Below are 14,375 nucleotides of genomic sequence, written 5' to 3' on the forward strand. Positions count from 1 at the left end.
ATTATAATAGAATTAACTTTGAAAAAGTAAAGGGAGCTATATGAGAAGGAAGGAAGGAGGAATAAGCTTTTAAAAACTTGTAAAGTAAAATATAGTAGCTTTGGATATTTTACAATAATAAATTATAAATTCAGACAAATTACTCATTTTTTTCCATGCATTGTTTAGATTTTTTTTTTAAACCAAGCAGGCAATTTATCTTGATAGTATTTTGGGTATATACTATTTATGGTTGCCTCAAATGTTTACTTGATTGTAGTAAGTTTCCTTGATTTTAGTAAGTATTTTTTACAGTTAACACAGAAAGGAAATTTATTTAATTTTCTAGGTGTTCCAGAAGCCACTGGGGTTGATGATACCCCATAGATACTGCAAATTTCATTTTAATACATTACGTGGCTGTGAGCGATCACTGTGCAAGTTTGCTCATGTGCCTGAACAAGGGGATGAAAAGGTAAAATATGAATTTGAAGGGGAGATTGTTTTAATAACATATCAGTCATACATTGTAAGTTAGATTCTCATTGACTTCTAATAAAAGATGAGCTTTGCCTGGTTTTGAACTTTATACACATATAGTCACACAATCTGTGCTTTCATTTCTGACTTGTTTTGCTCATTATTTTTGAGATCCATCTGTAGTTTTTACTTTATTGTAGACTTTACTTGCTCATTGCCATTTAATATTGAGTATTCCATTGTGTAGCTATCTCAAATAATTTATTTTGTTGATAAAATTTTATGGGCATGTGGGCGGTTTCTCAGTTCGGCAGTATTCTTTTATATCTCTTTTGGTTAATACATACACATTCTGGTGGATATACTTAAAACTGGAATTAATGGGTCATAGGATCTACATGTTTAACTTTAGCAGATATTGCCAGATTTCTAAAGTGGTTTACCACATCACACTTTTCACCAGAAATATCAGAATTCTGGTTGCTTCTTTTCCTCCCCAGCTCTTAGTACTATTATCAGCCTTTTAATTTGTGGATGGGGAGTGATGCCTTCCTTGATGATTGATGAGTTCAGCTTCTTTAAAAATATTTTTGGACATTTGGATATCCTCTTATTGAAAATATCTAAATATTTTACCTATATTATATGGGATTATCTTTTTTGTCCATATATTATGCATAAAAGTTCCTTTTTAGATATATATAAAATAAGTATATGTATATATTGCAAGTACCTTATACTATTTTAAAAGTTGCTTTTTCTGCCTTTTGTATTTAGTAAATAATTTTTATCTGGTCCAATTTTATCCAGTTTTTTCTTGCATGATGTTAATTTTTTGTACCTGTTAAGGAAATCTTTGTCAAAACCATGGCATTTTGTTTTTCCTTTAAAAGTTTTACCTTTGGCTGGCATGGGGGGGAGGCAGGAAAAAAAATTTACCTTTGGGCTTTAGAACTGTAACTCATCCTGAACTGATTTTTGTTTATGATGTAAGAAAGTCAAGGTACATATTTTTTCTTAACACTGTTCACTAAAAAAAAAATCCTTATTATACTACATTGTCACCGTGTCATCAGTTAGCTTGTTGTATGTGAATGAGTCTATTTCTAGACTGTTTTAATCCATTGGTCACTGTATTTATCCTTATACCAGGACATGGTTATTTTTAAATGATCTAAATAAGGTCTATTTATTATATAATTATTATTATATAATAAAAATATTATTTATTATCATAATATCCAACAATTTCCTCCCTTCCCAGATGTTAATCTTGACTGTTTTCTTGACTATTTCTTTGACAGAGTTTGTCTAAATAAGGTTTTATAATGAATTCAGTATGCTTTTTACATACTAACCTAGTATCAACTTTATTCCATTGCTTTATAAGTTTACTTGAAAAAATAGAATAAGCAAAAATATGGGATTGAAATTTGTGTGGTTTGAATTAAACATAAAAAGGTAATTTTATATTTTCATGATCTTTGCAGGTTTGCATGGATGTGCTTAAGAAATATATAGGTATGAATGAACTGTGTTTGCTACAGCGTGCAGGTATGAGTCAATGGAGTGATTATTATAAATTAATGTTTCAAACAATGAGTTATTGGGTCTTATAGTTTGACAGTAAATTCAGTATTTTTAATATCATGGCTCTGTTGGTTTAGAAAGGATTAAATATACATGTGGCATTTTGGTTAATAAAAAAATTTAATCCATCTAACACTATAATTTCCTTACATACTAATAGTTCCATGACTCAGAAATTTTATTGTAGTTGTTAGGAAATGATATTAATTGGCTTAAAATCTTTCTGAAGGAGTCATTCAGAAACTTCCTTATTTTATCCTTTTTTTTTACATTTATCCCTTCTGCTTGATGTACCATCCATACTGTTATCTAAAAATCCCTGGCAACAGCTTATAAGAATTAAAAAAAAGTCATAAACAAACAAAAAATAACAAAAACAGCAAATCCTAGGGAAGAATGAGACTCTGAGCTCCAGAGTTACCACATTATTAGATTCAAATGCCAGTTTTCAACGAAAAGTCACAAGGTATACATAGAAACAGGTAAAGTATGGCCCTTTGTAAAAGTCGGTCAACAGAAACTGCCCTGTAAAAGACCTGCTAGCAGATGTTTTAGACAGTGACTTTAAAACAATTTCCTTTTTTAAATTTTGTGTTGAGGTAGAGTTAGTTTTTGAGTTTGGCTTTGTTTGACAGTGGTTTCTTTATATTCCACATATAAGTGACAACATCTGGTATTTATCTTTCTCCTTCTGACTTATTTTACTTGGTATAATCCCTTCCAGCTTCATCTGTGACGGCACAAATGGCATGAATTTATGATTGCTGAGTAGTATTCCATTGTGTATATATATACCACATCTTCTTGATTCACTTACCTAGTTTTAGGCAATAGGCTATAAAACAACTATCTTAAAGATGCTTAAAGAATGAGGTAAGGGCCTCCCCGGTGGCGCAGCGGTTGAGCGCTGGGTTGCGAAGCTGCCCGCGGCCTCTGCAGCACCGGTTCGATCCCTGGCTGCTCCCCGGCCACTGGAAGAGGGTCTCACAGGGCGCGCAGACCTCTCCTGCTGCCCGCTGCTCCCCTCAGCAGTGTACTTTGGTCCTTCTGCCTGCTCTGCTCCCCGCTCTGGCTCTGGTGAATTCTCTCACCCTCCCGTGCTTCTGACTGTACCCAGTGCATGTATAAACAAAACAAACAAACAAATAAATAAATAAATAAAACATGCCTCTATTAAAAAAAAAAAAATTAAAAAAAAAAAAAGAATGAGGTAAGATGTGGAGAAAGTCCAAAAAATGTCTGCACAAAATGGAAATATCAATAGAGAAAAACTAAAAAGAAACAAAAAAAATTGAGGTGCTCAAAGTACAATAACTGAAATGAACAGCTAATTAACAGTGTTCAAAGACAGATTTGAGTAGCCAAAAGAATTAGCGAACTTGAAGATAAGACAATGGAAATTTTCATGTCTGAAGGACAGAGAGAAGAGAATTTAAAGAAAATAGCCTAAAGATCTTTTGGGATACCAATAAGCACATCAGTGTACATACTAGGGAGACCCAGCATGAAAAGAGAAAGGGGAATAAGAGAATATTTGAACGGGCCTCCCCGGTGGCGCAGTGGTTGAGCGCTGGGCTATGTCTTCATTTTAAACATCTGTAGTTCCAGAGTTAGTAGTTTATCGTACCAGGTTAGTAGTTTATCGTACCAGGTACTCTGAATTTCCCATATTATCAGTTAATTTGCTTCTTATAGGGCCTCCCCGGTGGCGCAGCGGTTGAGCGCTGGGTTGCGAAGCTGCCCGCAGACTCTGCAGCACCAGTTCGATCCCCGGCTGCTCCCCAGCCACTGGAAGAGGGTCTCACAGGGCGCGCAGACCTCTCCTGCCGCCCACTGCTCCCCTCAGCAGCGTACTTCCGTCCTTCTGCCTGCTCTGCTCCCCGCTCTGACTCTGGTAATTCTCTAACCCTCCCGCGCTTCTGACTGTACCCAGTGCTTGTATAAATAAATAAATCTTTAAGTTGCTTCTTATATAGGCAACTATATAGGTACTGCAAAGTGAATTAACAGGAAGAATTTAAGTGTTCAGTAACTATAAATGTATTCTAAAAAGAAGCTTTAGATGAAGCTGAATATTGCACTATAGTATTAAAGTTGTTCGAGGTTATTTTAACTTCAACATTAATTTTTTTTCTATTAACTATTGAAGTTTATCAGTATCTGTTGATTTTCCCAAGGTACACCAAGTATTACATATGGTATTTGTGGTAGAAATATGCAACATAAAGCCCAAAGTAATTTTTTTTTAAGATTTATTTATTTATTTATACAAGTACTGGGTACAGTCAGAAGCGGGGAGGGTGAGAGAATTCACCAGAGCCAGAGTGGGGAACAGAGCAGGCAGAAGGACTGAAGTACACTGTTGAGGGGAGCAGCGGGCGGCAGGAGAGGTCTGTGCGCCATGTGGGACCCTCCTCTGGTGGCCGGGGAGCAACCGGGGATTGAACCGGCGCTGCAGAAGCAGCGGGCAGCTTCGCAACCCAGCGCTCAACCGCTGCACCACCAGGGAGGTCCCCAAAGTAATTTTTACTAAGTTAATTTCACCTAAAGTGTACAGATACTGACATGGGGAAAATAATGAAGTGATTCTAATAAAATAGTCTTTGTAAAGTTAATAGGGGGTGGGAATTGGAAATAGTTGTAGTGTTGAAGCGAATACAGATTAAGGATTTGAATCAACATTAAGAAACCACTTTTTCAAAAGAAATTAACCCTACAATTTTGGTAGAATGTTTATAATCATAAACTAGAATAAAAAATTTCCCCAGGGTATCATGGTGGTGGTGTTTAAACAAGAAGAGGTAGGTGTCAAGGTAGGTGTCAAACTAGTCTGCATCCATTCCCAAATTATACTATTTCTCACACTTGACCAAGCCCACTGTTTGAAGACTCCCTGGAGTTCATATTGACTCTCTAAGACCCCTGGATTTTTGTAGCATTTTAGACCTATTTTTTGTGGATATTACATGAACTGACTCCCTGTCAAGTGCCTTCGTGCCTGATTGACTTCAGCTGTTACTGCCATTAACTTTTGCTTTAATTTCTTTTCATTAAATATTTCTAATAGTGGAAACGTGCCTTGCAAGAAAATTAATTTTTACTGCTTAATCTTTTTTTTTATGAAGCTTATTACTGTTCTAGCTTTACAACACTACTACTATAATCTTATTCTATCAATACTCTATAGAAAAATTGTCTAACTTAAGAAAGGTGGTTATCTTAAAAACAACAAATGACTTTAATATATTTTTTTCATTTTCAGTAAATATGTTTATGGATTATTACAGAAAATTTCCTCCAGGTATGCACTTTGATATCCAAGTGCTCAATGACTTTCTAAGTTGTTTACTCAAACATTGTTTATTGAAAGAAGTATTTCAGGTAGTGAACCTCAGCATAATGGTTAAAACGCTGGTAAGTCACATGAAAAATCTTTTCTATTTACTTTTTTATTACATTTCTTGTTTGTATAATTTAACCATCAAATTTCCGTGTTCCTATAGAACTCTTGTGTTTTTAGCATAAAAGAATTTGAAAACTTCAGGTGTACTGAAAGAAGACATGAAAATGAGTGTAACTTTTTTGTTTTATTCAGCCTGCTATGAAAATATTAATAAAAATATTTGAGCATGTGACAACTATGAAATTAAGGAATGCTGTACCTGCTTTAATTGATATCTTTTGCAAGGTATGAATTTATCTTTTATTTCTTATGGTGAATAAGAAATAATGATTCTACTTATACTAAAAAAAACTTCCTTTTATTCATATTCTTGATGCCAAAGAAGTCTATTTTCAGAGATATTCTATTCTCCTGAAGTGGGATTTAAAACAGATTCCACTGACTGTCCGACCTTTCCTTATTAGTTCTAAGCACTCCATGTAACTGCTTTCTGACTTGTGAACTATCCTCACCTTTACCTCTTAAGGATGATTGAAGAATATTCTCTTTTTCAAAAATATTTTAGGTGATTTATAATAAAATAAAAATAAATATATAAATCAGTGTATAAATAGAAAATCATGATCAAAACAAGGTAGGTAGAACCATGGTCACTAAGAATTACTTTTATAGGGCCTTCCCTGGTGGTGCAGGCGGTTGAGCGCAGCGCTGTGAGGCTGTCCGTGGCCTCTGCAGCACTGGTTCGATCCCGGCAGGCCAGCAAGGGCCCCACATGGTGCGGCACACCTCTCCTGTCGTGCCCGCTGCTCCCCTCAGTAGCGTATTTCGTCTGTCTGTTCTGTTCCCTACTCTGACTCTGGTGAATCCTCTCATTCTCCCGCGCATCTGGCCTGTACTCCGGTTCTTGTATAAATAAATAAATAAATCTTTTTAAAAAAAGAATTACTTTTATATTCGCCACTAAGCAAAAAGAAAAACAAAAATTTTTATAACTATTAAATATATTAAAATTGTTACTTTTGTTGGCTCTTCTGGATATTTGGTTCTACTCAGCCATCATTTAAAATAGACCTAATTATGGGGAAAAAACAATTTCCTTGGAAGCAGTGGAACCATTGCAGCAAATTAACAGATACTTCGGTGAATACCTGTAGTTCCACATTATAAAACCTGACAGAATTACTTGCCTGGAATTTTTTGAATCAGAAATTACCATCTGTAGTAGTAGAAAACCTCAGTTTCTTTTTGGGAAGTTTACAGTCAGGCAGAAAGTATAGACACCAGTGTTGTACTGCATGATGAATGAGCACCAAGTAAGAGATGCAAGTTACTGAGTTAACTTTGAGAACAGGAAGAATATTCAAGTTTTGAATTCAAAATTACTGTTTTCATTTTTGCTTTAAATTCTTGAAGTAGGGTATCTTATTATGGTGCTCAAATACTTGAAGATTTATGCTTCAGATTTTGAAATGAATTTTAATTTTGTTTTTCTCCATGTTTCCCTTCTTTTTATCAGTCTTAATTGTTTCACATATATTGATTTTTCAACTTACTCATATTTTTGGGCCTTCCCTGGTGGTGCAGCAGATGAGCACTGGGCTGCGAGGCTGCCGGCAGCCTCTGCAGTGCCGGTTTGTTCCCCCGCCGCCGGCGAGGGTACCACAAAAAAAAAATAAAAAATTCAACTTCTTCATATTTTTATAAGAATGACCTTTTTTCCCCTCTTCTACAGATGGCTGAAGCTGGGATGGTGCTTGATCCAGAACACTTTAACTATATTGTTAAGCTATTACACCAAGTACAGGCTTCTAAACAAGAAATAACTGCAGTTCTGGAAATGAAATCCAGGTAAGAGTAATCATTATAATTAAGGTTAAAATGTATTTTTAACATTTTTGTGGGGTTTAATAGGATGAAGGCAAAGTACTTACCCTGTTCATATGTCCAAGCATCTTAGATAGTTGCTGACCATAAGCTCTTCTTCCATCTCTTGGCTGGTCCTGGTAACACTGTCACTTGTCAAGGTACCTCTGGCCGATCCTCCTGACCATCCTCATCAGCTCCTTCTCAGCACCTCATTTACATCTAGTGTCAAAGGCATCTCTCACCCTGTTTCACAACTTTCTTAATTCTTCCTTTGTCCTTTTATGTATATACAAATTACTTTAATTCTTATTCTTCTTTCACTCAATTCTTGTCATGTTAACTAAAATTTTTTCCCTTTGAGTTCTGCAAGATTTTTTTCCCTGTTTTTCTTTTATTGAAGTAACATTGCATTATAACATCATGTAAGTTTCTGGTCTGTATCACAGAGAAGCAACACGTATATATACTACATTTTTTCACTCAGTTTCTCTGTTCCCACCAAAGATCTTTCTTTTTAATGTATGACAGTTTTAAGAGTAATACCATCATTTACCTGTAGTGAGGGGAAAAAAAGCCATGGTGTTTAACAAAAATTTTTATTAAATTATTACATAAAGTGTAGACTCAGTCTTAGTGGTAGTGTCTTTTTATCAGTGTTAGATCCCTCTGGTAGTGTCCTTTTTCAGTTCTTCCCAGAGGATTTGTTTTCATTTGCTTGCTTTGTTTTCATTTGGTTAGTTTTTTCTTGCCAAAATCTTTGTGGAGCAGAGAGGGTGCAGTGGGAGCAGTAGAGAGCAAGGGCTGGGTATTAATGTTTTTCCTCTTTTCATTTACAATTATTTTGAAGTTTTAGCATTCTCTGTCTTCAAGTTAGGCTGAAAATGTGGTTTCATGTAGAATTTGCTGCTTCTTGTTGCCTATGGCTTGGGAGGAAATAGTGTAAGGTAGGTATCTATGCAGTTGCTATTTTTTTCAGCTCTAAAGAATTTGGGGTGGGGGGGGCTCTCTGGTGGCACAGGTGGTTAAGACACAGCCTATGAGGCTGTCCACAGCCACTGCAGCACAAGTTTGATCCCCGGCCTGGTAGCTACCCACATGGCCCAGCAGACCTCTCCTGACTCGCCCGCTGCTCCCCTCAGCAGTGTATTTCACTCAGTCTGCCTGTTCTTTTCTCCACTCTGTCTCTGGTGAATCCTGTTACCTCCACACCTCTGGCCTGTACCCCAGTTTTTGTATGCATAAATAAATAAATCTTAAAAAAAAGGAATTTTTTTTAGTGTATTATTGAACTCCTTTTCCTCCAAACTCTTAGAGAACAAATGTAGAATAAGCGAACTAGGAGTAATAGTCACTTTTGGAGGAGTGAACATAATTAATCCTTTTCTATTGTTCAAGGTTACGGATGAGGCAATTTAAAAAGAACTGGAAGTGTGATTTAGAATCAGCCTTGAATGAAATAGAGGTATGAGACTTTTTTAAAGTAGGTTACCGGGATTTCTGAAAAACAACAACAAAAAAACTTTAATGGTAACCTTCTTTTAGGAACAGTTTTAGAAATATGGTGGTTATACAAAGAGAATACTCAATGAGGAAATAAAATTTAATTTTTGTACAATATCTTGAAATGCAAAATAATGTCTAAAGTTGTAAACTAGTCTAAAAATAATCCTAGAAATAATTAAGTTTCAAAATTAACACATTAAGGTATAATGATCTAAAGCTTCATCTTTAATCCTTGTGCTAAACAGACTCACTCCATGACAAGAAAGGTTGCCTTTCTTGTCATGATCCATGGATGGCTGTGGTACATGAAATGAGTGGAGAAAGCCAAGATTGCTGTGGGCTCTCCAAGTATTTAGAGTATAAGAAATAGAGGATTTCCTGGATGATTTTCTTTTTTAATTTAAGATCATTTTTGTACTCATCTGGTAATTGTTGGTCTCTTCCTTAAATAGTATTTATATACTTGAAACAATTTTTTGTTGGTATGGAAAACTATCTCCTACCTTGCAAATAGAAAATAAGAAGATAAAAGTTTGCTGAGATTTACATTGTAGCCCCTTTTGTATAAGAAGTGTAAAGCCCAAAATGATATGCAGGCCTTAAATCATAAATAGCCAAATAATAGTAAAATGTAGTCTCTAAAAGCAGTAAAATAATGCATTGCTGTAGGGATTGTTGAAGTCATGCTGTTAATTGTGATGGTAGTCTGTTTCTACCATCTAGTTCAGGTTTGGGATAACATCATTAAGTATATTAGGAACATGATAGTTAAAACAAATGTACTTTGCCATCTGGAGCTTATAAAGGCATTGCCAAAATCAAAAAAGCAAATTATAAGATAGCATGTTATTAATATTATAATGCTTGTTGGTAAGTTTATAAAGATTGCAGAATTTATGTCATTTATGTTTGTATATCTAATACCTACATGTACCTATCCTATAATATTGCATTAATGAGTTTCCTTTCTTTGTTTCATTTTTAATAATTCTGATAGCATTGTAAAGAGAAAGGTGACTGGACCAAATTGGGAAATTTATACATTAACGTAAAAATGAGCTGTGAAAAATTTGCAGATTTCCAGAGATTTTGTACTTGTGTTGCTGAAACACTAACAAAAGACTATAAAGAAGAGAGACCGGGTGTTCCATTTTGCGAATTTGCTGAAATAGGTAAAATGTCACTGTTTTGATCTGAATATTGTCTGTTAGGGTAGTATGGTATTCTTAATAGGAAAAGTTCTTAATAGTTTCCATGTTGGGGATAAGTTAATTTTGGAGTTTTCAGATACTTCTCTATAATTTTTTCCATCTATTTATTGTAAAGTTAGGTTATAATGATGTAAGGTCAAGAATTAGTGCTATAATATTAAATTTTTCATGTTCTTATTTTTCTTCTCATTCTGATCGGTAAAACTATTACTAGCAAATTACACTGAAGTGCCTGAATTTTTGAATAGTTGTTACTATCTTCACTATTACAAGTCAACAAAATTCAAGTACATTTAGACTTTGGGGGGGGGGGTGATGAGCTATTCAGTGCTATATCCTCTATCAGGAATCAGCAAACTTATTCTTTAAAAAAACAGTAAGTATTTTAGGTTTTGCATATACTACATATGATTCATGTCACATAGTTTTCTTTGCAAACAGTACTTTAAAAATAGAAAAACTATTCTTAACTCACAGGCTACATAAAAACAAGCCACTGGTCAGATTTGAAGTGTGGGTTCTAGTTTGCCAGCACCTGGTCTTTGTCGTAGTATCAGTGATTCCATATTAATTTATCTTTTCCACCATTTTAAGTGACTATTTCACTTTTTTCCGATATGCCTATTTGTATTTCAGTTAGCAAAGATCCACAAAATCAAGAAGCAGATAAAACACTGCTGGGAAGAATTGGAATCAGTGCTATGTACTTCTACCACAAGCTGTTGCAGTGGTCCAAGGTATTTTATTACATTTTTATTTTGACCTGGTATAGAATACTAGTTTTCAATGACATAGTATAGGTTAACCCTGCTTATTAGCACTATAATAATCATTACATGTGACAAAATAAGCCCCAGACTAGTAAGTAAATTATCAGGTGATATAATAAGCAAATGTGGAAAAGGAGATAGCATGAGACTGACTTCTATGGTGAAGTTTGGTATAGGAAACACTTAGGAAGCTATGCTAAATGTTATATTTATTTGAAGAACTTGAAGATCATAATTCATTTTGTCAGCTCCTAAGTATCAATGGCATTGTAATTTTGAAAGAGTTCAAGACTCCTTTCTTCAGATGAACCCAGAATACTCACAGCTAACAGAACTCCTCAAAATCAAGCCCCTAGAATGTTCCTGAACATGACATATATGACATATATCTTGATATTTATCATGTAAAGGATGTTTACTGTTGAAATTTAGTTCACCATAGTAATAGTCTAGTGATTCTAGATTGTGTTGTACTATCATTCTTTAGGTTTTCCTGAGGTGGCAGGTGAGATTATAAATTCAGTAAAGTTACTTAGAGGAGAGGAAAATCCAAAATATGGGAGAAATGCTGAGGGATGGAGTAATCTAGAGACTGCAGCAGTTGAGACTATAATCGCTGCTGAATCAGCTATTAAAACAAATCTTCGTTACTTTCATGTTCACTAGCATTTAAGTACTAGAACACTCATATATATATAGTCAGTTCATGAATTCTTTTTTTTAAGAGAGGCATGTTTTTATTTATTTATTTGTTTGTTTGTTTTGTTTATACATCTACTGGGTACAGTCAGAAGCGCGGGAGGGTGAGAGAATTCACCAGAGCCAGAGCGGGGAGCAGAGCAGGCAGAAGGACCGAAGTACACTGTGAGGGGAGCAGCAGGCGGCAGGAGAGGTCTGCGCGCCATGTGGGACCCTCCTCTGGTGGTCCGGGAGCAGCCAGGGATCGAACCGGCGCTGCAGAGGCTGCGAGCAGCTTCACAACCCAGCACTCAACTGCTGCGCCACTGGGGAGGCCCAGTTCATGAATTCTTAAACATTAATTACATTTAATGTTTTTAATTTAAAAAATAATTATTGTACAGAAGGTCTCCAGTCTCCAAGATCTCCAAGAGCAAAAATTTTGCACTTACTGTATTGTAGGCCTGGGATAGGCAAAATGTACCTTGTCCATGCTCCCACACTTAGTTTAAGGTTGGTTATAGTATTAATTTCTTAGATATTTAATGCTTGAGATATTGAGGACTGTCAAACAAGAAGACCATTTTTGAAATCTCAAGACTGATTTTGCTGAAATATTAGAGTATATTTTCATTTTATTTCATTATTGTTATTTTTTAGGAACTAGTAAATGTGTGCCTGTATTTTAATTAAAGTTTTTCACTATTCTATATAATAATTTATTATATTAGTATAAATTTTTAATGAAAAATATCCCTTTTTAAACACAAAAGTAAAATCATTGATATTAAAGGTATCTCCTGAAAAATACTCTCATTTATATAGCATATTTGAAGATACCTTGATATCATAATATGCATCTGACTCAAAATAGTATAGAATATATATAAAAGTATAGTCTGCAAATTAAGTATCACATCTGGCACACAGCATGTTTTGTATAGTTCTTGACTAAAAATGTTTTTACATTTTTTAAAGAGTTAAGATATTTAAAAACAATAACGACCAAAAAAAAACAAAAACAAAACAGTGCACTGAATTTATGTTACCTGTAAAGTTTAAAGTATTTACTATCTCATAGTTTATACAGAAAGTTTCTTGACCCCTGGTAAAAATAATAGTAATAATAATAATAATAATAATAATATAGGTCCAATTTCTGAGATTTATGTTAGAGACAATCTTCATGTAGAATAGGTGAAATAATTAGTCTATTGCTTCAAAAAATAATCTTCAGTCAACAATTTTATCCTTTCTCCCCCAACTATCATTTTCATCATTTGATCACAAGTTATCTTCATTTTCACTGTCTTCCCACTGCTGGATTTCAGGGTGATCAACAGAAATAGAGTAAAGCCTTATAAACAGCAGTTTTCCACACTAAGATGTGAAATCCTTTTGCCAAATGAAATCTTTAGTGGGAGACAGTGTATAAACCAGATGAAAGGAGAAATGCTGGAAGGGAACCGAATGGTGGGGGTTAGTTAATATGAGGCAAATCCCTTCTTGCTCCCCTTCTGCTTCCCTTTGTGGCCAAAGGAGAGTCTTAGAGCAGTTTTAACTGATGACCTCTGTAATACCCTAAATAATTAATACTCAATTAGTGTTCTTTGTTTTCACTCTAGGGAAGGAAGGTCTTAGATAAACTATATGAATTGAAAATACATTTCACAAGTTTAAAAGGACTCACAGGGCCGGAGAAGGTAGCACCAAGATGTCAAATTGTGAATATCGCAGCAGAAATTTTTCTAAAAAGTGGGAGTCTAGATGGTGCCATTTGGGTACTAAGGGGTAAGTTCTGATATATGCAAGCATGAAATAATTTGTTACAAATTCTTGTCTATGTGATTATCTTAATTTTGGTGTTGAATTAGGGGTGATAATTTGTTCTAAACACTGGTGACCATGTGGGTTGAAAGGTAGTGGTTGTATAAAGTGAAAGGAGGAGGTTAACCTAGCTTTAAAGAAGAAATTGTACAACTTGTGTTGAAAAACTAGTTCTTAGTTTGACCTAGTGTGATACTAAATACTTTACCAGGGTTATCTCAATTAACCCTCATAGCAATCTTATGTTTGGAATTAATTACAATCCCCATTTTATAAATAAGAATATGTTGTCAGAAACATTAAGAAACTTGCCAAAATTATGTTAACAAGGAGTGGAGATCAGATTCCAACCCTGCTGGGCAACTTCAGAATCCAGGCACAGAAATCCTAACTGCAGTCTGCATAGAGTCTATCTTTGAATGTATAGGCAAATACAACTTCCAACCAAGATAAGTAGAGCTTACTTTCCCTAATAAGTCAATCCTTCTAATAGAAAGTACAATAACAATTTAACCAGCAGAAGCAACTGAGGTTAGTTTAGAGAACTAAATAAATAAAAATAAAAATTTAGAGAACACAGTAGTAGCACAGCATTTTATCTAATGACAGATCTGGCTACAAGGACCATGGAGCAGATTTTGCTTAATAAAATAGGATACAAATGAAGAAACTGGAAAAATACTACAGTTTAGGTAGAAGATGGAATATATGCACAAATAAAACAAGTATTACAGATTACCTTTATGCTAGCACACAGATACTTATATTATACATATACATGTCTGTGTGTGAATATATACATATTAAATGCCATGTATTTGTTCAGTACTGAGAGTTTATGGAACACAGAGTTTGTGAGTGGTCTTCAAGATTAAAAACTTGTAGGGAGGGCCTCCCTGGTGGCACAATGGGTTAAGATGCAACCTATGAAGCTGTCCGCAATCAGGGCAGTATGAGTTTGATCCCGCAGCTGGCCAGGGAACAATCCGCATGGCTCAGCAGACCTCTCCTGACTCGCCTACTGCTCCCCTCAGCAGTGTTTTTCACTTAGTCTGCCTGTTCTATTCC

General features: G+C 35.0%; 1 protein-coding gene across 3 annotated transcripts in view; it reads left to right on the plus strand.

Moving 5' to 3' along the window:
• TOPAZ1 (testis and ovary specific TOPAZ 1) overlaps positions 1–14,375 on the plus strand; it is a 38,398-nt gene that overhangs the window by 11,523 nt on the left and 12,500 nt on the right. For all 3 annotated transcript variants that reach the window (XM_037527281.1, XM_054693343.1, XM_054693344.1), the window contains 9 exons: positions 329–454; positions 1,950–2,013; positions 5,312–5,463; positions 5,645–5,737; positions 7,185–7,300; positions 8,714–8,780; positions 9,819–9,993; positions 10,669–10,769; positions 13,106–13,271. In XM_037527281.1, coding sequence (XP_037383178.1) covers positions 329–454; positions 1,950–2,013; positions 5,312–5,463; positions 5,645–5,737; positions 7,185–7,300; positions 8,714–8,780; positions 9,819–9,993; positions 10,669–10,769; positions 13,106–13,271 — 1,060 coding nt within the window. The remainder of the gene's footprint in view (positions 1–328; positions 455–1,949; positions 2,014–5,311; positions 5,464–5,644; positions 5,738–7,184; positions 7,301–8,713; positions 8,781–9,818; positions 9,994–10,668; positions 10,770–13,105; positions 13,272–14,375) is intronic.

The sequence above is a fragment of the Talpa occidentalis genome, unplaced genomic scaffold (assembly GCF_014898055.3).
Source record: "Talpa occidentalis isolate TD23 unplaced genomic scaffold, MPIMG_talOcc4v2.1 talOcc4.10, whole genome shotgun sequence".
NCBI lineage: Eukaryota > Metazoa > Chordata > Mammalia > Eulipotyphla > Talpidae > Talpa > Talpa occidentalis.